Consider the following 24568-nt stretch of genomic DNA (forward strand, 5'->3'; position numbering starts at 1 on the left):
GATTGGAGGCAGTTGGAGCCCTTCCGCTCTGATGCAGCAGCGGTATTTAACTCACCATATTGGCTGTCTGATGGCTGCACCTCAGGGTCATGTTCTGTGACATGGCTGTTGTCCCGGTGCCATCCCTACACACACACTTACACAGACTCACACAGATCCTTTAAGGGGCTTGGCAGACCCCTGGCTCCCCCTCTATAATCACTGTGTTCTCCGGGGGGGGCGCAGCCATTCTCGCTGCTCTTTGGAAAAGCTTGGCATTTGTCTGAGATCTCATTTCTGTAATTCATCGCAGGTCTCCCGGGAGCTGCTGGTTGGCACCGGCGATGCCAAGTCCTCCCGCCTCCCTCTGTCTCTCTCACACTGTCTGTCCCCATTCCTCCTCTCTTACTGCGTCTTTCTCCTCTTCCTCTCTTTCACCCCTGTCATTATTTGTTGTTGCCCTGAAAGAGGCCCTCTAAACTGGTGGGTGTACACACATTATATCTCCTGTGGTTGTGTTTTGATGGCTCCAGGCTCAAATCACATAAAAGTGTTGAGTGTGTGGTTGCCCTTTCTTCTTTTTTGAGCGTCTCAGGTTGCCCTGTGGAAAATGATTACTGATTCTCAATATTCATAAAATTCATTTTTTTAAATATATTTTTATTTTTTACCTATTTGATTTATTGTTGTTTTATTGTTTTATCCTTTTTGTGAAGCACATTGCTAAGAAAAGTGCTTTAGAAATAAATCTCATTATTATTGTTATTGTCACGCTTATTATAGTATTTTCATCTCATATATAAAAACGTGAAGTGTCAAATCATTAACACAAATGAAAAAATAATTACACATCAGTTATGACAAGTAATATGAATGTGGTAATATGAATATAATTGTGATACATTAGGCATCAGTAGAAATGTACATCTGCTACTTATTTGGAAAAGCATCAAAGGGAAATAAAGAGAAGTTGTTAGACATTTTTCAAAATGTATTTAAAAAGCAATGCAAGGTACTGCATGTGAAAACCTAAACTCTAAATATTTATATCTATATATCTATATATATGTATTTCATTGATATATTGCTATATGGATACTATGTGCTGTGTTGTGTGGCTGTGGCTCACAGTCTGAGCAGCACAGGTGAATGTGCTGCATCTCACATTTTGTTTATGAGTAAATGGCTGTTGGTGGCAGGCATCTTAAGCTAATAGCTGCTTTAAATAGCTGCAATTACTGAGAAGCATGAGATATTTAATCACTCTAGACCAATTAGTCTGTAATCAAGTAGTGTCCAAGAGTGAGCACGTTTTTGTCCTCCACTGTTCCTCTGCAAGCACCCGCTATATATTTCTCTGTACGCCAGGAAGAGCAGTGATTAACATGCAGGGATATAGGCCCCCGTGGAACGCCGTAATGTGGAGTTAAATCAGGGAGAGAGGGAGGTGACACACCACAGCTAAACCTGTTGTTGCAGTTTAACATATGCAGAAGGTTAATTAACCAGCTTCTATTTTGTGGAAATAGGAAACTGCTGTATTTCCTCTGTATGGAGCTTTACTTGAAAAAATAATTAGATTAGATTCTTTTTCTTTTTTTTGCAATTAGTAATGGTGGATTCTTTCTTACAATGATAGATTCATCTGGAAGAAGAAGATAAAGAAGTGTGATTTAATCAAAAATACTCACAATTTCTTGCAGTTTTGGTTTCATAGTGTAATCATCTGCAAGAACTTTACCGAGACAACACACCGATGCATGTACGCACAAATGAGAGCCAAGCACTCACACACACTCACACCTGTGCAAACAACTGACTCCACTTGCAGCCTGGCCAATCCCTTGTTTTGATAATAATGATACTGTGTTCATAATGACAGTTTCTGGTGAATAGCCACAGGGCCGGTGCGTTCACTCCCGTGGCCTCAGCGTGAGGGTAGAAAACAGGTTGACCGATGTGGTTCGAGCCTCCTTATCAAACAGGATGTGATGCTTTCCCACGATCTGGCCCAGGGAGGACGGGCACGAGGAGAGGAAGGCCACAGGTAGGAATTCAACCTGAGCATGTGTCTATTTCAGGAAAATTACAAGAGGATGAAAAAGCTGATGAACAAATCTCACACATTTTCTCATGCTCCTCCGTGTTGCTGCTGCCCTGCTGTCGTAGTCTCAACAGGAATTATTTAGAAACTCCTGCAGTGCTAATGCTGGAGCGATACAGGATGGGGCACCACCGTGGAGGCGAATAGCAAGACGGTGGGAATTGTTAGTCAACACAGGGCAGCAAAGTCTAATAGCAGCGCAGATGAATAATGTATCTGGGGATGGCAGCAGCTTCAGTGCAGACTAATAGAGAATGAGAGCGAGGCTACAGATCGTGAAGGTGTAAGAGAAGTCTCCTGCCTCGTGTCTATGCTGTATCACTGCAGCACCGCAGCTGTGAAATCTCTAAAATCAAGTAATAGGGTCAAATTAAATGTCCTGTATGTGTAAATATTAGCATCAGTGTATGACTGAATCCTGTTGAATTGATGCTGTATATTCCTGCCAGAAAATGCCAAATGTATGATTGTTTATTGTTATATAGTTACACCTAAATGGATTGTCTGTGGCATATCAAATATCAAATGTATTTTCTGTTAATATATATAAGAGCAGCTGGACAGTTAAATTGATCATGTGACTGAAATGATCAAGAGATTTCAGACAAGCGATGTGTGCTGGGAATTATTTAGCAGCTGTGTTAGTAAATCCAGCCCTGTTTGAAACACTGCATATTGGAATTTGTTGTATCGCTTTAGCAAAACGCATGTTGTGGCAATGATATCATGATGAGTTATCACTTTCTTCCCCTCACATTTGTTGTCTCACATCTAAATCTAGTCCTGATTCTTTTATCAATATGTGATGAATCAAATGACATGATGGAAAAAAGTAGGTAAACCATGATGTAAATAAGAAAAGAGGGTCAGCAGGGTTAACCACGTTAAAGGTTCAGCTGGTTGATATCCACCGAATCCCTGAATTTATCTACAAAAACTAGCATTTACTGTGAGAAATGCATTTTCACTGCTCTCACCGACTGTGTCGTCATGGCTGCAGAAGCCAGGCCTGAACTCTCAGGGTCGTGTTGTGCTCTCTCTGACACCCAGAATATCTTTAATCATATCAGGAAGGTCTAACTGTCAAGATGGCCACCTGTGCTAAAACACATTTTTTCATTTCTATTTTCACACACACACACACACACACACACACACACAAACTTCACATCACAAGGTCACAGTGCTTGTCAAGGGCAGCGAGGCCAGGCTCTCTTACTGTGGACTATAAACACACACAGGTGGCCTGTGTAGCCCACTTATCCTCAGACGGCCACGGTGGAGCGGTGTGTCTGAAAGGTGTCTGTAGCACCCACAGGGCGCCTCTGTTGCTGGGCTCATTGGTGTCAAACCCCCTCTTTAACCCGCATTCAGCAGGTTGATGTGGGGACAACTAAACAAGGGTCAGTGTGTGTGTGTGAGGGAAGGCTGCGGCTATGTGGGAAAGACGGCAGACAGGACGGACTCTCACATGTGACTGATAACTGAGGCAGATACAGGTGCCGCTTGATGACAGCTGTCTTGAATGGTACTCAGGAGAAATTTTACAATTATTTCAGGAACCCTCAGAAATGAATGTGAGTATTGAATGAAAAGTGAAGCTTCCATTTGGATTTCCATGTCTGGATTTTCCAGACACTTGAAAAACATAAATCATCAACATTTTAATACCAATAAATCAATCACTGCCTTTTTCTTCAAAATATTTTTAAACACTGAGGTGTAGCTGTTTTTACTTGAATGCTCCTGTAATCTCCACGAGGCCTTGTGCAGTTAAGAGTGTGATTTACAGTTGTATGGCCCATTAATCATCAACTCACCTTTTTTTCTTTTTCATTCATTTTATTAAAATAATTCCCACATCTTCTGTTTATCAGTTATTTTCTGCACTACTGTTTTTAACATTCTCTTACAATGAGAGAGGGAAACTTTCTGGTAAAGAACTATGATGTAATAGCTTTAATCAGTGGCATTGCTGCTAAAAAAGGAAATAGTCTTTACTCTGCATCTTTACTGATCATGGCGCGAATGTCAAACGCCTACAGTAAAACTGCATTAATGACGAACCTAAATGCTATTAATTATTTACTGGCATTCTCCTCCATTCAGTGTTTTCAAAGAAAGGTGATTCTAGTTGTGGCTTCTATTTTTAATTTGTATTACAGAGTTCAATTTAAGGTGGAAAGTGTCCATGAGATGAATAAAGCTACTGTTCTTTCTGCTACAGGAAAATAATCCACAAAATCACTGGTACCATTGTATTCTTTTTTTTTCACTTTATTTTTTATTTTGCAAAATCTCTGCTTCTTAAAATAATGATATGACTGTAATATGTTGTACCATTTTATTGAGGAGATCATTTGCAGTAAGAATTGTACCTTTGAAATGTTTAATTCAGAAAACACAAAGCTCTGAATATGAAAATGAAACAAATGACACCTGGCTCATAGTTTCACATGAATTCATTGGTTGTCACTTGTGTTTCTGAAGCCGTGTGTGTGTGTGTGTGTGTGTGTGTGTGATGGAATTAATGAATAAAACACTGAATCCTGTCAAACAGGTTTGAGAGCTGACAGTAACTGACACCTGCAACACTCTTGTATCTGTTATGCTCCCTTTATTTTTGATCGTACTGCTGAACGCATTACGTAGTCCCCCCCCCCCCCTCATTATTTCACCTGCCAGTGCTGGCAATTGAAAGCAAGAGACCAAGATGCCCGTTGAGACAAAACTTGAGACGACACAATTCTTCCTGGAAACTTTAATTGTTTTGACAACTCCTCACAAGCCAGTGAAGGTCAAGTCCAACAGTGCAGCTGACAGTAATGTACAAGTGCCCTCTCACACTGGCAGGAGGGTGGTGAGGTAAATTCGGTGTTCAATGTCATGAAAAATAAAGGCTTTCTTTTCTTTACATTAACCACGGCTGCTGACTCTCCGACAGGGAAGTCAGTTCACATCTACTTAAAGACATGGCCTGTCTGAATACAGTTGTTTGTTTGTTCAAAAAGAGTCTCTTCACGTTCACATATTTCATCAGTTCATATCTAAACTTTCATGATTTCATGGTGTCAATCATTAACTCCTCTGACTGCACAGATATAACAGCGACTTTGTGTTGCAGTGATTTTGATGTATTATATTGTAAACACTGTCAAAGCGCTGGAACGATCGGATTAATGTTTTTAACAAGAGCACAGTGGAACACAATCAGATCAGGCCTTTTTGTTAGAGATCAAATAGCAGACCGACCCTTCGCTCCCAGCAGGTCGAAGCTGGCGTAGTTAATGAATACAAAACAACTCAAGAGAAAGCTGAGCAGGCCAAATCATAAAAGAACTTGTATTGAACTCCACCACATATCTACACAAGGAGGCTGCTTCAGTGCACATTCAACATCTCTTCAATGAGCCTGACATGCTACATATTCAACTATTCCAAAACACTGCAAAGAGTTAACTGATATCGTCATGTGAGGACATTACTGGCAGAGCATAACGTGGAAACACAATATTTACATAACGACAAAAAAGGTTTTAATAAAAATAGCTTATAATTACAATAATCTATTTTAAACATATAAGTCTTCCTTTCACATACTTTTATAGAACATTTGTGTCTCTTTATGTACAATCTTAATTGTCTCGAATCAGAATTGTTCTTCTTTACAATATGAAACATTTTAAGATTCCAGGGATTAAATCCCTGTTCAACACAAATCATCTATTTTAAACAATAGATGTACAAAACATGTACAATGATTTTCGCAGTTTAGTAAAGCTTTAAACTGGAGTCATTTTAAACTATTCTTTAAGCACAATTCACAAACAGTTTTCATAGCTGTTGACAGACGAGTTTCCAACAAACACTTCTCTGCATGGGGATTCCGTGTTTTCACTCTTTTAGAAAAATTTAAAGAGGGAAAAAGTAAAGTTAGAGCAACTTAAACAGGAGGAAGAAGAGGGAGATGTCTACACAGTGATTCCTTGTTCAATGGAACCAAAAAAAAAAAAGCTTATATGAATAGTGACTTTATTTGGGTTTAATTCCTCCCAGCGGTTTTGAAATCCCCTTGTGATTGTGCCTCCAGTTGGGTGTGAGTCCCTGGCGAAGCTTTGCTGGCTTTGGAGCAGCTCTGTGCAGCCTGCACACCTGTGGAGGGGAAGGGGGGGTGAGCTGCAGAACTCCAGACTGACTGGCGCCACCGACAAAACAGAGGCCATGCTTGATCAACAACCCAAAACAAACCAGGTCAAACAACAAGCACACAGCTCCTCAGGCTGTTTGGAAAAGGCTGACGAGAGGCAGCCGAGGGTCTCAGAGAGAATGTGAGAATGTCTGACACACACCGTGCATACTTTTAGTCTCATCCAGGTGTATTTAGATTCAGTGCTATAAATCTGACAGTAAAGCCAGAGCAGCAGCTTGAATGGAACTAAGAGACAAAGAGTGAATGAGAGAGAGAGCAAGAGAGGGAGTGTGTGTGTGTGTGTGTGTGTGTGTGTGTAAAGACTGAAAGAGAGGACAAGCTGAGGTTTTAACCCTCTCTTCTTCCCAGATTGCTACACTAGTGACAGTTATTGCGCAAAGCACAGCTGCCTCTGAGGTTGCTGCCAATTTCATGTTCCTCAATTATTATGTTCTCTGACATCTACTGGCCTCCCCAGAGCACTCTTGAGATTGTCAATTTACACCACGTACAGGCTACAGTAATCACGTTAATGGGGATGCTTCAGTGGCCCGTGGTGTTTTCTACTGTCCACATGTGTCAGTTTATAATAATAATAATAATAATAATAATAATAAACATTTAAAATAATGACTAATATTATTTGAAGTCAACTTACCAGTGCAGTGCTCATGTCTCAGCGGCATAAAATCGAGTCCTCCGGCTTTTTGACTATTGACGTCCTCTACAAAAAAAAAGAAGAAAAACAAACATGTAAATCGTTTACAGCTCAGATGGATAAGAAAACTAAATAAATTGAAGGCCTAAACCCCTGAAAAATAAATGATATACAGCAGAGCAGCGGAAAATTAGCCGGCTAGATCCCCCATAATAAATTCTCGTATAGCCTATTGAATAACAAATTGCTCTCATTGTGCGCAGTGGAGTGGGCTGCAGGCTGAGGTACTTCACCAACCCTGGGATAAGGTAGGGCCTCTGACACACACTGTCATTATCATGCAAATCGAAAAGCCCGCAATCAAGTGCGCAATCTAACCCACGCCAAATGCATTTTTTACGCATGATTTTCCGTAGCTGTGATAAGACGTGTGGGCTGAAAGATTTTCATCATTCTCTCTCTCTGTGTTTCTAACACTGAGAGGACAATAACACATAACGGGCATGACGCGCTTTGTCTGAGTCTGACTGGCGGACAGGGAGGTAAGCCGGGGTCCCCGCTAAGTTCCGGGCGAAACGAAGGATGGAGAGACGTCTCCGCTGACGAAAGCTCACCTGGTGGTGGTCAGTGTTGAGCACCGTCAGCGGGGTCCGGCTGGGGTTGGAGGCTGGAGGAGGGCAGGTCCCATTCCGCTGTGGCTGTTGTTTATGGAGAGAAGGGTGCGTCTCCAGGGCCAGCTGCAGGTCCAGGATGTAGTCTATGACATGCTGGAGGATCTCCACTTTGCTGACTTTCTTATCCTGCGGAATGGTGGGAACCAGGCGCTTCAGTCGGCTGTAGCAGTCGTTCATGTCGTACTGCAGGCAGAACAGCTCCTCCTCTTCCATCCTGCACCGGGCGATGTTGAGGCTCTGCTTCGACAGATAGTGCAGCGAGAGCTGGCTGCTGGCGGAGGAGGAGTCCTGGGGGCGGACTGGAGTAATGGCCTTCATCTTAGATAACCAACCGCTCAGCGACGGGCAACAAAAAAATCGAACAATTACACTACTAGTAGCAAGAGGAAAATGAGATTACCACGGCGCTGTAAAGACGGAAAATACCACTTTAATACAGCCTGAAATAAGCGAGAGAAGAAGATAAACCAAAAGGCGAAATTCTAGTCTGTCAAAACATCCCGTAGAGCCTCACAGCCTCTCTCACTTCAGCGCGCTCGGTGTGAAAGGAATGAATAGATTTCCTACATTTATAGAGGAGAGGGGAGGCGCCAAGCCAGCCGGCTGACAGATCAGGGAGAGAAGCTGGTCAATCACCGGCAGCCCGCTGCCCACCGACCCGACAACGGAGCTGAGAAAAAGGCGTGTCTCATTCTGTGTGCGCTGCGGTGGGCTGCCTGTCTGAGGGAGGTGTGTGTGTGTGTGTGTGTGTGTGTGTGAGAGAGAGAGAGAGAGAGAAACGGAGAAAGAGCGACAGAAAAAGATAGGGAGAGAGGCGATCTTGAAGGTTTTCTGACTGATCCAGTCACAGGTGATGGTAGATTTGCACAGTTGACCTCGCTGATTAGCGTCTGACTGCATCTTTAGTGCTGAAGTCACTGATGCGTAATTGCGCAGAGCCTCGCTTGGAGCCTGCTGGTCCCAGCAGTGACAGATGATCCCGAGCTGAACCACCTGCGTAGAGGAAAAAACCTGCCTCCCCTCACTTTAGGAAACGAAAAGCACAACGCCAGCAGTCAAAATCATTTACCTGCTCAATGAATAAAAACAAAGCAAAAGTAGATATGATATCACCAATATTGCCAACTACTTGCGACATATGTGTGAAACTCAGGGATGCATCGATGTTTCCTAGTTGTACAGTGTTATTTATGCAGGACTCCTTCAGTGAACTGCATTTCTTGACACTTTTATACTTCATAACAGAAACTGGGTTCTCAGTGACACATAATTCTCATCAACTCTCATTGAATAAATTGTTGTTATGTTTTCATGTAACAAACATTTTGGCTTCCTGCAGCTGTAGGGGACCCGGGACAGGCTGATTTGGCAGGGCCTCCTTGCCATTCCTTCCCCCCGCTGCGTGTTATTATGCCTCATACATTCCTCCGCTCTCCGGGCCGTGTTGCCGCTACGCTCACTCCCTCACAGCCGCGCACTGAGCCGCCCCGCCGGGCAGACTGCCTGGCGCCACACATCAGGAGCTCATCCATTCACACCCAGCTCCTCTGCTCTGCTCTGCTCTCCTCTCCTCTTTCTTTCTTTCTTTCTTTCTTTCTTTCTTTCTTTCTTTCTTTCTTTCTTTCTTTCATAGGCGTTGCCAAGGCAACATAGACGCCACTCAGCTTCAGTTCAGACACAGTCCTCTCCATCCACGATGCATGTGGGGGCCCTGAGGCCTGAGTGTAGCAGGGATGACACCCACCTTAGTGGCTCTTTGGAGGTTTAATGTCCCAGACTTTATGGGAACCACCACAGTCTCCTCTGTCATGAATACTGAAAGGCTTAAATGGCTGTAAATGGCTATTTTCCTCTCCTCTCTCTCTGTCTTCCTCCCTCTGTCTCTCTCCATCTCTCCGTTTTCTGTTGCCATGGGAAGTGACTGTTCTGCTCAATAATGTGTGCAACAATGTTTGGTTCAGGGACAACTTCAAAGAGGTCAGCGGTATGAATCTTTGATGCTAGCCTTTCCACTATTCCACCACAGTGCGTGAACTCTCGCCCATGACAAGCAGATGACGGATGAGGTCTGAGAAAAGCACTGTCCATTTTGCCTTAGCAGTGACTCACATGCTGTCACTTGTGACCATTTACTTTTGACCATTTATGTCCATGATAAAACAGAAAGTTGGAGTCTGTACAGTTTTTGGCTTCCTTTCTGAAGGCTACTGGGATGTAGCCATTTATCAACATGTGTGGTTACATGTGACTCTTTTGGATTTCTCCACCAAAGAATAGTTTGTCCTGCAGTTTTCTTTTCTGACACTAATTTCAGATAATAGGCTGCAAAGGCTTGGGCAATCCAATGTGATAACTGTGATTTGATTTGTAGTTTCTATTTTACAAATAGCAAGCCATCTTGGCAGTGTTCACCTTTTAGAGAAGCTATTGTAGCTTGTTGCAAAAGCCAGTTTTATTTAATCTTCCTTATTGGAGTATAAACTGTTCCATAATTATGAGAAAGTATGAGATAGGAGGTGATGGTGCAGATAGCAGCAGGTAGCTTTTTTGACTGTGTGAACTGTGTGAGCTGTTAGCTGGCCAGCCACAGCAGTCTGCCCACTAGCCTTATGAATAACCAAGCTTCTAGATGAAGAACATAACTTCCACTGTGCTGCTGTGACTTAATGTAACCTCTTCCTCTTCTTTTGTATTGATTTAGGTTGTATTAATTTTTTGATTACGGTTCAAGGAACAACCTCTAATGTTGTGTAAATTGACCTCATGTTTAACACATGCAATCATTAGTTGCTCAGAACAAAGGGGGAAACGTGAGTGTGCATTATCTGTCTTTGAGTTTGCTTTCTCACACTTCCTCTGCATGTACTTCTCTAATTGTGGCCCTTTTGGTTCTCCTTCCCCAAAGGTTTATAGCAGTGCTGAGTGGGGACTGGAGATTGGTAACTAGAGACTCATTAGCCAACTAGGTGAACCCTTCTGTTTGTTGTGGCTACACAGTGTGGAGACAGAGAAGACGCTACTTACCTAACCAGTCTGCTTTTTCTGACAAAGATACAAGTGTGTAGTTGAGAAGAGAACCAGAGAGTTGATACAACAAGCATTGCATTAGAGGTGTTTCAACTAAATGCTCTTGTGGTGGCCCAACTATGCTGCAGCCATGCACATAGTGGAAATTGCATGAAGGCCACATTTGTGCAAGATGTTTCCCTGGGATGCGGTTGAAGTTGCAATGGGTTGTGACACACACACTTTCAGGTGACAGAAGTGGCTGAACACCTCTTCTTCCCTCATAGTATTAAAACACAAGATAATCTAACTTGAGTGAGCATTTCATGAAGGTAACCAGCAATATGGGCTGCTGCCTTACCCCACCTTTGTCTTTTAAACATATTGGATTTATTTTCAGGTTGAAGGTATTTCTTTTGAACAGTGGGTTTATGAGTGTTATAATCAAAAAGTCCAAAATAGAAAAGATAAAAATATTTTTAAAAAATGATATAAAACATAATCAAGGCATATAGAATTTAAGGTAGTAATTAATAATATTTTATTCCATTAGCTAAAAAGGTCAAGTTGAAGGTTGATTTAATAGCTACAAAGATAATGTTTTTGATCCCAGTTTACACACCTACACATTTTATATCCTGGAAAAAAGAGGTGACACTGTTAATAATATTCCAAAACCTCAAAGCATGATTTCATTTCAAACAAAACCCTTCATTATTATTATACTTTCCAAAACCACACATGGCCGGTAAATGTGTGTTTTTAAAACTTATTTTGGGGCTACACTCACTCGTGCAGTCCTAAGTGCAGCACATTCTGCAGCTAGTTAGCATGGCTAGCATCACCATGCTGTGTGTAACCCATAGACTGTGACAGCTGTGTTTACAGTATTTGAGTCACCTGGAAGCCGTGATTGCACGGAAAAGGGGCATGTCATGCTTACATCACTGCCAGTTGGGGCTGGAGCCAATAAATACCCATGACTACTGCAGAGTAATTTGACCAGGGACTGAATGCAGATTGTACCCTTTCAGTCTGAAGACAAAAGCCGGATGTTACCGGGTGTTAGTGGGTTTTTTGTGTAGTGTGAAAGGGGCTATAGCAGGAAAAACACATATGTTTCTAATAACATCAACACTGGCTCCATTCTGTTCAAGTGTCCCAGTAAGAAAAGCCTGTAACGGTGAGCCAGCATGTACAATATGGACTCTGAAACTGAAGCAGCTAAATGGTATTCAGCTATTGCTTTTCCTGCTCTGACATGTAAAATGTCTTCTGTGGAAAAAGGCCTGTCCAAAGATAACACTGCAAACTGTTTCAATGACGTGAAAGCCGGTGTTGGATGTAATGATATGGTAATGATATGGAAGTTTGTTACTGGATTAAATGTGACAAACAATATATTGCCATCGTAGTGTTTCCCTACTAGTTGCGTTAATTTTTTAAGTATATATTACTTTTGCAAGAGATCAGAAAATGTTGTAAATGTTTATGTTGTGTAGTTTATGGTGTAGTTGCTTGCGTCCATACAGTCCATGGGATTAGTTAAAATGTTTATCATTATCTGCTCATTACATCTGCAAATCTGTGGGAACCCTACTCTGTTACAACTCCGTATGGTGTATCACTTCAGTTCAGGGGGTAAAAAAACAGTAAATAATTGTAAGATAATGATAAAGTAATGTAACAGTAACTACTCTGTACAGTGCGATGGCTAGATAATCATGAAGTAATGAGGGACTACTGGGTAAACACTCAGTATAATCTGAGGGTGCACAAAAAAGGCAGGTAATGAGATAATGAGGGATGACTTCGTAACTGCTCAGTAGGATGTGTAACTTTGCTTTAATGTGCACAAAAAGCGTTGTGTTTAAGTGATCAGTGTGCATGAGTAGTTATTGCTCTGTGCTGCTCAAGTGGTGGGTGCTGAGCAAATCAGGAGTGATTAATGAAGAAAGTGGTTACCGATATACCTATTGCTCATTAACCATCACGTCATTCCTGAATAGTTCCTCACTCATTCCTTGGCAACAACATACAGCTTGGTAAAGTGTTAGCCTGAAAGTCTTCACATGGCAGCTTACATTCGCAGAAACTTTCACCATACTCCGTCTCATGACCTCTAAACTGACGCCAGCTGTGCAGGCTGGTTGTCTGGTTGTGGTTGTGATGGGTGACAGAACAGTCCTTACCCAACGGTCCTTAGAGTAGAACAGACTATGACTTTAAAGTAATACCCAACAGGTGGATTTGCTTTTTTAATTCTGTCTGTTACAGCATGCACAACAGTCCTTAATCCCTCAAAGTCTACAGCATCTAACATTTGAGTGGACAGTTTTCAGGTGTAGGAGAGCTGCTGGCATTATCAGCTGGTGTCTTCTGAACCCAGATCTGTCTGAGTTTTGGCTCAGCTGTGGTTGTGATGGCTGGTGCCACACTTTTTTCTTGTTTTCTCCAGGTGACAACATTTTGCACAACATGCCTTATTCCCTGATGGCCTCCCAGCTAAAACTCAACAGCTCTCCCTGTGTCATTTACACAGGTGCATTCACTGTTTACATTGTGCAACCTGAGTAACCATCCACTCACACACACACACACACACACACACACACACACACACACACACACACACACACACACACAAATGCATCATGAAACACCTGAGAGATACATGTTACATGAAAGAACAGACCAGAATAAGTAACTGCTGCAGCCAAATTGGCCCGTTTTAGCTTTTTCACTGTCAAAAAAGATATATTATTCAACCAGAATAAAAATAGAGTAAAAGGAAAGAAACTAAACTCTAGATGACTCCTTCCACAGACAGGCATACAACATGCCAGTCCACCTGTGGGGTTTGTGTTTAGTAGCCGGGATCTATTTTCATATAAACTGTGCTAAATGTGGGATCTGTGTTCTGGGCCACACTCATTTAGGTCACAAGCAGTTTAGTCAAATCTAAAAGTGTTATCCACTGATTTGTTGCTGTGGCCACTGGGAGTTTTTCATAATTCCCCCAGCTGCTACCTTCACTTCCCCATTTCCCACCATATAGTCACATCAAATACTCTTGACCTGGTGTTTTGGATGCCTGCTTGGGTCTGCCCTGTCCTGTTTGTACACCCAACAACATGTAGGTGCAGACAGATATTTTAGTATGTGGGTGTGTGTGTGACAGCAGGTGTGCCTGTGTTGCAGGTCTAACAACTGCTGCCCTGGTTGTTGTCCCTTTGACAAGCATCAGAACCCTCAGTTCTTTCAGGTTAGGCTTTGTAGTAATACATCATTGTCCTGCTTTGTTAAAAATATTTAGTTCATATGTTTCCCAGAACTGAGTCAACTGGACACTCACTTCCTTTACTGATATCATACATTTGGTGACAAAATGTTGACTTGAGCCAAAAAGAGAGACAGAGGAGGCACAGGGACACAGAGGGACACATTATCAGTGACATTAGAGATGTGTCCCTCTGTCAAAGACCAGAGAAGTATTAGCACAGTTGAATTATGTGAATGACATCATACCCAGAATCAGTCTTGATGCATTTCTTCACATTGCCTACATATAGTACATGCCACACACCAGTGGTTCAAACTTTTTTTAAACATAGCAACCCTCCATGTTCTCAAGCTACTCCTCCATGCTCAGTCACACATCCAATATCACGCATGATATGTATGAACTAATATTATATCCTGCTGCTGAGGTTACCATGTTTAGCTGCGGCATAACTGCATGTTTAACAGTATTATTGCATTGATGTAATAATTTTTTAATGTATATTCCTTATTTCTCCCATTTTGGTGTAAAACAGAATATAAAAACATAATTGATGTAAATGTTGCCTCTTTTTTGATATGGTGAAATATAACAATAATGAAAAATAGCAAGAAAGATAGAAAATATAAAACAAATATTACGGTACCCTGGTCTTATCCATGAGGCACCTGAGGGTGCTGCAGCACACAGGCTGGGGACCCCTGCTGTAGACTGCAGTATAACTCCTATATGCTGCTCAGTTAAGAATTTGTAATATTTGTATCTGATTATCAGATAAATTAATTATTAAATATATTTATTGCTTTAAAAATGATACATACAGAATAACATTTGAATAATCTGGCTGTGTGTTTAGTATATGTATCACTGTAGCCCTGGCCTTGAGCCATCTCAGCAGGTCTCACTGAGAGTGAAACAGTGAGCAGAGAGATCTGTTCCACCAGTCTTGATTCACAGAAGAGGGAATCAGAAGGAATGAAATAAGAAAAGAGACTAATTCCTCAGCAAAGGATCCAGAGAAAAGACTGATGACAAAACCTGTGTCAGAGTTAATGAGGAAGTCGACCTTGTGACCTGCTGGGTCATGAGGCTGTCTATGATGCAGCGTGGTGACGGATCACAGCCCTCATGTTACTGCTTAGCACAACAGACTGTTGGGCCTGAAAAGGCAGTAAATGATGGACAGATTGATTGATATGCTGATTGATCGCCTTGGACAGCTAATTAGTTGACATGGCGGTCTGCTGATTTTTATAATGTGATGAATTATTTTTTATTTTATATATACACTCACTGATTCCACAAGATGTTAGAAACATTCCTTTGAGATTCTGCTGCATGTTACATCATTTCTGCAGATTTTTCGGCTGCACATTTCTGCTGCAAATCTCTCAGTCTACTACATCCCAAATGTGTTCGATTGGGTTCCGATCTGGTGAACACTGAAGTTCACTGAACTCGCTGTCGTCTTCATGAAACCAGACTGAGACGACTTTTGCCTTGTGACATGGTGCATAATCCTGCTGGAAGTAGCTATTAGTAGATGGTAAACTGTCGCCATGAAGGCAGGAACATTGTCAGCAACAATACTCAGATATTCAAATGATGATTGACTGGTATTCAGGGGCACAAGATTTGCCAAGAAAAGATTCCCCTAACCAGTACACCACCACCAGCAGCCTTGACTGCTGAGACAGACAGGCAGGTTGGGTCCATGAATTCATGCTGTTGATGTTTAAACTGCTGTGTGTGAAAATCCCAGGAGATCAGCTGTTTCAGAAAAACTCAAACCAGCCTGTTTGCCACCAACAATAAAAGAGATCCCATTTTTACCCTCATTTGATATGAACATTAACTGAAGCTGCTGAGCTGCATCTGCAAGATTTTATGCTTTGCACTGCTGCCAAATGATTGGCTGATTGTATATGCAGTTGTTCAGAAGTTCCTAATAAAGTGCTTGGTGTGTGTATATCTAGTCTCCATATCTCTATATTTTTTCCAGTATCACTAGATGGTCAGCATATTTTGATATAAAAACATGTTTTTCCTGTTTAGTTTTTTCTCTGGAATGTAGAAATTCCGACGCCGACCCCTGGCCCCTTTTCATTACGAGAAGTTCCCATACACAGCCTCATACTTTACGCACGCTTTTCTTGCCTGGATAAAAACCCTCCCTTTCTTTTTCACCCTGTTCTTCCTGGAAGCCTCCCACCCCCTCTAAACTTTTTTTCTTGGAGGGACTTTAAGGAGGAATGTCATTCAACCATGCACCCCCAAATCTCTGCTGCAAACATGTTCTCACTGATTCTCTCAAAGAATTAATTGCTCCAAATAATCTCACCATCTGCTTGCTGAGGTCTATACCTACAAGGCTGCTTGCATTGCAGAGGTTGGGACACTATTCAGATGCCCAAAGTGCTGCTGTGGTGCACAGAGAGAGAGAGAGAGAGAGAGAGAGAGAGCAAGAGAGGGAGGGAGAGGGAGAGAGAGAGAGAGAGAGGCGGTGAGGTTTGCCAGGAGGCTGAGAAGAGGATGGAATGACAAAGACCACCATCTGCTCTGTGTCTTTCTTGTAGGCGACCCTGGACGCCAGCAGAGACCCTGCATCACTATGATCCAACTGCATACCACTGACTGGAATGTTATTGAAAGAGAGGATAGGGAGAAGGAGGAGAAGAAAGAAAGAAAGAAAGAAAGAAAGAAAGAAAGAAAGAAAGAAAGAAAGAAAGGAGAGAATCTGGAGAGCATGAGAATCTTGCTTCTCTCATAATATTTGTTTTCTTTTTTCTTCCTCTCATGGTGTGTCTTTCCTCCTTGTTTGCATACCATTAAACCGTCATTCAAATGCCACACAAACTTTTGAATTGTTGCAAGGATAAAATGCAAATCAGGTGCGATTTCAGCAGCTAGGTTGAAGGTTGAATCTCTCCTAATGTCAGAAAAATATACATCCAGAAACACAGTGGGACTGTGACAGTGTTTTGTGCGACTGAGCTGGAAGCATTCATTGAGCTGACTACTGATCCCAACCTAACATTATTATTGTTTATCAAAGCCATGCTAGGTTACATTTGAATTTACAAAAAGTAAATTGGCTCTCACAAAAAATAAAAGTTAGATTTAAGCAATAAAAGTAATGTACCAAACCATTATTACATTAGTTTTGGCCACTAAATCCAACTTTTTCACTTTCCAGATGTGCTGGCTGAGAGATACTGTCATATGTGTGCCCCCAAGCAACAAGGTGTGAACAGGCCAAAAAGAGAGTGACAAAGACAAGAATATCCTAACAAAAAAATGAGGGAATGAAGCAAAGCAAAAGCTAGGTCTCGGAACAGACCTAAAAATGGCCACTGCCTTACGCAGCTGGTAACACGAATAGAGGAGCCACTAAGCTGGGGAAAATCCCATGAGTAAGTCCATCACTTCCTGGCCAAGCTGGCAAAAGATACCTTTGTAACCCAGGGACTAGCATTTCAGCTGAAGTCTTCCCAGCAGCTGGAGACATCACCACAGCACGAAGGCGCACTCTGACCTGAGAGCATGCTGGTCAGCTCCTTTCTGAGGAGAACACTGACATGGCTTCACTGTCCAAATGTCTTTGAGCTTTTTTAGGTCCAAGGCCAGCAGCAAACAGCAACACATCTTATTTATATCAAGTTAAGAATACATGTTTTATTTCACTGATTTCAACATGTTTTATCTAATTTAATTTAATTTATTAGTAATTGTCTTTCAAATTCCCCAGGTGCTGAAGGGCTGCATAATGTTTCTATACAAGTGGCATTGTCCAGAATAGCTTCCCACTCATTCAGTTAAGTTGGACTACACTGTAATACAGACAGTTCAGTTTGTCAGGGGCCCGTTGCATTTATGACAGGTTTTTATGACGGTGTTGGTCAGTCTGTCTGCTTGACGATCCCATTTTGTCAGGCTGAAGACTTTATCTTATGAGATAAAACAGCTGTCGACAAAGTTTTCTGTTGAGGACAGAATTTGCAGTTGAAAAAAGGTGCAATATATGTTATTGTAATACTCAACATATCGCAAAATGTTTAAAATCGCAATAATATATCATGACTTAAGTGTTATAATAATATTATATCATGGGGCCTCAGGTGATTCCCAGCCCCACCTGTAACTTCTGTGAGGGCTTGCTGAAAAAGGGGAATACAATTCTTGTATCTTGTAGATTTGTTGGATATACACAGCTATGACATACCTCCAATCAGTAGTGCAACACTGAAGTTGACTGTTCCTTTCCTAACAACTGAGGCTGTTAACTGGTGCTGTGGAAAACACCCACCCAGAAGCTTAAAGTTTAAATGCTATTTGTACATAAAACAGTTTCATCCTCTTTTGAATACTAGAAAAATTTACCCAATAGCCAAATTACTGTATTATTATCTTCATTTACACAAAAGTGAGTAGAATTCAAATTTCAACTTTGTAACAATTTACTCACATAGTTTGAATTAAAGTTTAAAGTGAATTTAAAGTTTTTTGCAAAAAGAAATGTACCACAACCCAAACCCTTTGCTAATTCACCACAACAAAACACAGATGTGATTTTTCTCTGTGATATCTCTACATAGCATCCCTCCCCCTGTCTCATTCAATTAGGACTCTAAAAAAAGGGAAACAAGTGTGTGTGTGTGTTGCTCAGGGAGGAGTCTCAGATGCACTTGTAGTGGTGGAATGTGTTGTGATATGTGATGGAAACTATAGAGGCTGAATGAAGGTTTCATGCCCTATAGTGTATGCAGTGTGGGCAGCTACTGTTGCTGCCTGTTTTGTGCGAGCAGTGCATGTGTATGTTCTTTGTGCTCCAGGGTGTTTGTGCCCTCTCCACCTCCACACCCCTGGGAAGGTGTAACAGGTATGCCTTCCAGTGCTGCAGCAGCCGGAGGGTTTAGGGGCTGAAGGCAGGCAAGCGAGGTCCTCTGACCTCCATCTGGGTGCTGCCTTGTAGATATGTACCTCATGCACCCTGCCCATGAAATTAGTGTCTGACCACCAACCTCAGTGGCTTCATCAGCATATCTGAGAAAAAAAGGCAAAGAATGTGATCGCTAATTTCTCCATTAGCTTGTCAATTTAAGAGGCAGATCACACACATATATCCATAAAAATATAGTTTTACCGCAATGCTGTACAAGCATGCACTGTAAATGAATATAGGCGTAGCCTCAGTGATGTCACCAATAAGTTTCTGAAGAGCAGACGTGAAGCTCAGAGTGGGCTGCTCTGCCGTCACCATCTTGGCAGTGCCTGACTCCAAGCTAATCCAAAAATGGGCAAAGAGGAGGGGCATGTGTGGAACACCCATTAGGTGTTAGCTTCATTCTTCAGTCCTGGAGGTTGAAGCCTGTGTACAAGAGCACCTGGCTGCAGGTGACATGGTGAACCTCTGAAAGAGGCACCACTGCAGGTGAAAGGAAATGACATGACCTCAGAATTTTGGTCCTCTTCTATTTATCTAAGTATTGCGCAGATTTAAAAAAATATATAAATTTTTTTTTTGTTAGAAATATATTTGAAAAGTCAATTGACTCTCTCAAAGGTTTTACACAATATTTTATATAACGTTTGCATTTAGTCCAGGTTGTCCTTCCTGTAAGTCCCTGTGAGCTACTGATGAAAGACAGTGACCCATCTTCTGTTGTCAAAATCAAAATGAACCAAGCTAAAAATTAACATATGTCTTTTATGTTTGGGGTGAAATTGACCCCAGCTATTTAAATCTACAAACAATGACTGTAATTGAAAGTGTTACCCAGGTTTACACTTCAGAACATCAGTAAATGACACATAGTTCAGAATCAGAATACTTTCATTAAGTATTGTATATTTACACAAAAGTGGACTTTAGCTAGGTGGTTGCATGTGTACATTTAGAGATAAAGAAAAAAACACAATATAAACCAATAAAAACTGAAGGAGAGTTGAAACTGTTCCACCCTGGCCAAGGTGACTCTGCTTGGTACTGGGTCTGTCCTTGGGCCTCCAGGATTCTGATGGTAATCTGAAAAACTGATCCAATCATTATGCTGTCCTAGAGGGGTAAAAGATGAATGTGGTAATAGTCAGACTAACATCAGCTGCATGCTGCACTGCAAGCTTGAGGCGTTTCTCACAATTTAGTTAGTTTTGGACCCAAACAGGAACAAGACGGGTTGATGCTGTGAAGTTGCTTTTAATATAAATAAAGAAGTTTACAGGTGGATGTGTGGAAAAACAGGCAGGCAAGATGACAGGAAAATGGGCAGGAATGACAGGATTCAGCACATGAGGAAGCTGGTATATGAGGAGACACCAGGACATAAGCAGGTAGCAGATTCTCTGGGAAAAACCCTGGAACAGGAAACACACAAACTGACACATGACATAACAGCATTAGCCTTAGACTGAGCATCCGAGCAGCTAGCCCCTGCTGCCCATTAGTTGGCATATGTAATGTGACTCAGTGTTGGTTAAGGTTTCTAACTTTCCGAAACTAACAATCAGACGAGCTCGCCAACTTCACGCACTGATTGGCCAAGTGTATAAAGTAGACGATATTTTATGATACTGCTAAGCAATAAATTATCTTGTCTTGCCCCTTTCTATGATGACATAGTGCCATCTCCCATTTTCCTTAAAACCCAGGTGTGTTTGCACCTCTGTGCATTGCTATTATAATGGTGCTATTTGCGGTAAGTTGATTACATATTGTCCAGTGAGTCCAGTCCAAACAAAGTCTGCCTGAATCAATGTGCTGCACACAGCTCTACAAAGACGTAACATCACAAATCATGTTAGACATCTTTTGTGTCATGTTTTGAGATGGGTAAAAAAAAATTGGTTCATTATGAAGCTGTGGACAACTTTAGTCTAGGTGATGACTGAGAAAGACTGTGGAGGATTTACCAGGTGGTGGGCATCTCTGCAGAGCCTCATTTATGTCCAAGACACATCCATGACACTTGGCAACATTGTGCGACACACAATATGCCACAAAGGATGCTCTGAGCTGCTGTGGACTGTATTCTAACATCGCTCTTGGTTGTTCTCTAAATACCTGAAGCACATTTTCAGCAGACATGTTCACACCATGTAGGCGCATATTACCCTCTTGATAATGCGCCCCTTAAAAATAACAGTGAAATACTGCGGCATTGACTTAAGACCAGGTTTTTGTTGGTCAATGATGCAATTACTTCCTGCTGCCTGAAGATAGCAATGCACCTGACCACACCTCTTTTTAAGAACAACACATCCATGTATGCTCAGATGGGCGCAAGTGTATTTTGATGGGAAAATGACGACTGTGTTGGTCTAAAATTAGCAAAGACACTTGCGTTTCACTTAGGGCCCTTCGTCTCAAAAAGTGCTATTTGCAGCTCTAAAGAGATGTGTTTACTGAACATCATCTAATCCCTGAAAATTTGACTTAATTATATTCATATGATTATGAAGATGAAAACTCAGCTGTCACTTCTCCAACAACCACTTTGCATTAGAAAAGAACTGGAGACTTCATTGGAGACTTTTCACAATCTACTTTTTTCAGGCCTAATGATAAGTGTGAGTGAATCCCGAAATTGTGAACTGTTAAGACAGTTTGATGTATTTTCACAGTCATACTCCTATGTTTTGTATCCCACCACACTAGTATTTTGTTTTGGCAGAGCATCCACACACAATCACATAGGAACCTAGAGATTTTCAAATATGGACTTGTCATGGAAAATTGCCTGCTTGGTCTTGAATCCAAACAGCTTTATTTGGATGGAGCAAAGCAGTGGAGCCTATCTGAATTAATAGATGTGGTGCAAGAAAGGCTTATTTTCAGAGGCAGGGCTCAAAGTGTACAGCGTTAGTACCCTGAGCTCCGGGTGGCTCCTGAAGTCGTGTTTGCAGTGCAGGGAGAGAGGCCAGCACAGATGGTTAGGTACCAAAGGCAGCAGACTTTTTCTCATGCCTTTAAATGGGAGCGCTCTCTTTCTTAGCTAATATTTAGCTCCTTCAAATGCAAATGGGGTGGCTTCGCTCTCCAAGGTTAGCATAACAACTATGGGAAAGCTTTTAGATCTCAGACATTTGTTTACCAGATGAAAGAGCCAGCACATCGTAAGAGCAGAGAGGGAGAGAGTCAGGCCTCTCAGCACTTTATCTCCCGAACTACCCACAGTCAGTTTCAAGTTACAGGCTTCACTATCTGGGCTGTTTTCTAACAGTTAATTTAATTTTCCCCCAACGCTTATTTTCCTCTATGATTTTGAGTGGCGTCACATTGCCTGTGTGTAGGAAGTACGCTCTGTATCATAATAAATAAAGGCAGGGAGAATAGATGGCAGCATACTGTAACTTGAACGGACAGTTATGATCATACAATGTTAGAAAATCTTTGATGCTTTGTTTGTCTTTATATGAAATAACATATTATTTTGATATAGTTTAATATATAGTTTTGTGTCATATTTGTAATTTGAGTTTCCTCTACTTTTTTTCTAAACGCCTTAAAACATCTAAAGAAATTGACACTTTCAGTATGAAATAGGAGAATTTGGAATTCTGTGTGTTTCTGTGTCTTTTTTTATTGAAACAAAAAGTTCATGCTGCATCCACAAGCTGCTTTGATTCTGTTTTTAGCTCCATTTGATCCATTGTTAAGTGAAAGAAAAATGATTTATATCACCATGGAAACACCAATAGAGTGCACAAAATATTCAGAAAGAAAACCGACATGCCAGATCCCAAAAAAAAAAAAAACAACCAAAAAAAAAAAAAACTAAAAAACAAATACAGGAGCTGTAGCTTTGATCAGAGCTTGTTAATGTTATTGACGTGTGTTAGTTTTATGGCTTAAAAAACAATGCTCCTTTGTGTGTGTGTGTGTGTGTGTTTGTTGCTTTGGGGAAGAGAGATAACCCTAATTATTAAATATGTATCAAAAGAGGGAAAAAAAATGAAAACAGAATGGCCCAAAAAAGGTCCACAATAAGTAGAAGCATTTCCCCCGCTGAATAGTTTCAGAGGCAAACAACTCATATTATACTTCAAAACTGTAATAAAGCACTATCTTTCCTGCATCTCTCTAATGCATTATTCACTTCCAGTTGCCAAAAGGAGACTCTAGAGGATGGTTAAGAACCCACTACAATATTTATGTAGTATGCTGCAGTGCTGCGCCACACACACACACACACACACACACACACACATAAAAACCTATCAAGCTCCAGTGTTTGCTGCCAGAAATTCATATGGATAGACTATATCTCTGTGCAAACCTGTCTCCTACAAATTTGGTAGGAAATGTAACTGCAACCAGATTCCATTTCCTATTACCATAATGAGGACATTTTGTTAATCTATGTCAAAATACAGAGTGTTGATAGTGAGCATATGAGAAAAATGTTCACCTACGACATAGTAGAGAATCCACTTGTAATGATAGCATGATTATACTTTTTATGGTTATGTTTAGACACTCAAAGCACTTGGTATGGTTAGAGACAGCTTGTGGTCCAGTTTAATACAGAATAAGGTTACATGAATTACTTAATGTAAAGAATATTCATTTACATCGAACCAAAACCACAACACTCTCCTAACCTTAAGCAAAGGGCTCCTGCTGCTTGAGCCTAACTGCTGATATGACTCTGGATGTGAACCCTGGTCTCTGGTGAGACAGTTGTGGTCTTTATACACATGATAATAAATATAGCGCTTCATTCAGTCAAAAAAACATTGCCTCTGAACATTATCCAGCCATCAATTAGGTTTTCTAAAGACTGTATTTGCTGTGTAGAAATGTAACAACATAAAACTCTTACCAGTTAGGTGACACACTAAGTATGTTTTGTTTCTGTATTTAGTAGACACAGTTGGTAACAGAAGAATGCATTGTGTAATTAGCAATAATGCCTTTTATGTCACACAATCACTTACTCCCATGCATTGGCCCACATACTGCGGACTGTTTGTCTGTTTTAAGATCCAGGCCAGCCACGACTTTTTTCACTTGGGATTTCTGTACTAGGAGCATTCTCAACCATGATGGATTTGAAAATGGGAGATATGAAACACATTCCTTAGGGATGTTAAATATATTTCTGAAGAGGCTCAGAAAGCATGTTTGATTAAAGAGTGCAGCGGTGTAGCCCATGTAGTGCATCAGCTGCTCAAGCAGCAGAGCAAAATCTAACTTTGCAGATCATTAATGATAATGATGTATGCTGTATGGTAATGATTGCAGGTCATCAGATGATCATGATGATGGCTGCTCTGCTTATCTAATGAGACAGAAAGCTCAGGATCCTATAGCCGTGTAAAGAAAGGTCTTTACATTTCACACAGACCCCCTTGTTTCTGTGCAGCAGATGTTTTTTTTCCTGGTAAATACTCTCCTGAACTCAGGTGTTTAAAGCAGAAATGAAATGTGTTAAAACTGTTGTGTTCTTCTCTTTCTTCCTTTTTCATAGATCTGGCATACATCAAAATGTGACAAAATGTTAAAAGCAAAGGCAAAAAATCCCCAGTTGAAGTAAAAAAAAATAGTGTTAAAGGAGCAGGAGGAGGATTTCTTAATTCTATTGCTACATAGTCAACTTTAGCATTAACAGCTGTTTTCTTACCAGTCTAGAGGAAACCTTTTCAAGTTCAGCATCATACTTTATTCCTTTACTCA

At 41.2% G+C, this 24568-nt stretch overlaps 1 protein-coding gene across 1 annotated transcript; it reads right to left on the reverse strand.

Annotated features, from left to right (window-relative positions):
* Window positions 1-4829: 4829 nt before the first annotated feature.
* id4 (inhibitor of DNA binding 4) lies at window positions 4830-8291 on the reverse strand. Its single transcript, XM_071469987.1, has 3 exons — window positions 7545-8291; window positions 6931-6996; window positions 4830-6235 (listed from the first exon to the last, which is right to left on the reverse strand). The coding sequence occupies exons 1-2, from the start codon at window positions 7920-7922 to the stop codon at window positions 6949-6951; spliced, it is 426 nt and encodes a 141-aa protein (XP_071326088.1). The 5' UTR covers window positions 7923-8291; the 3' UTR covers window positions 4830-6235; window positions 6931-6948.
* Window positions 8292-24568: the final 16277 nt, after the last annotated feature.

This window comes from Trachinotus anak, unplaced genomic scaffold (assembly GCF_046630095.1).
Source record: "Trachinotus anak isolate AG129_WGS33_773 ecotype Australia unplaced genomic scaffold, CSIRO_AGI_Tana_v1 ptg000032l, whole genome shotgun sequence".
NCBI classification, from domain to species: domain Eukaryota; kingdom Metazoa; phylum Chordata; class Actinopteri; order Carangiformes; family Carangidae; genus Trachinotus; species Trachinotus anak.

Coding starts and splice junctions, on each gene's coding strand:
- id4 (XM_071469987.1), bottom strand. CDS start 7,922: ATGAAGGCCATTACTCCAGTCCGCCCCCAGGACTCCTCCTCCGCCAGC. Junction 6,997..7,544: donor TCAACACTGACCACCACCAG/GTGAGCTTTCGT, acceptor TTTTTTTTGTAG/AGGACGTCAATAGTCAAAAA.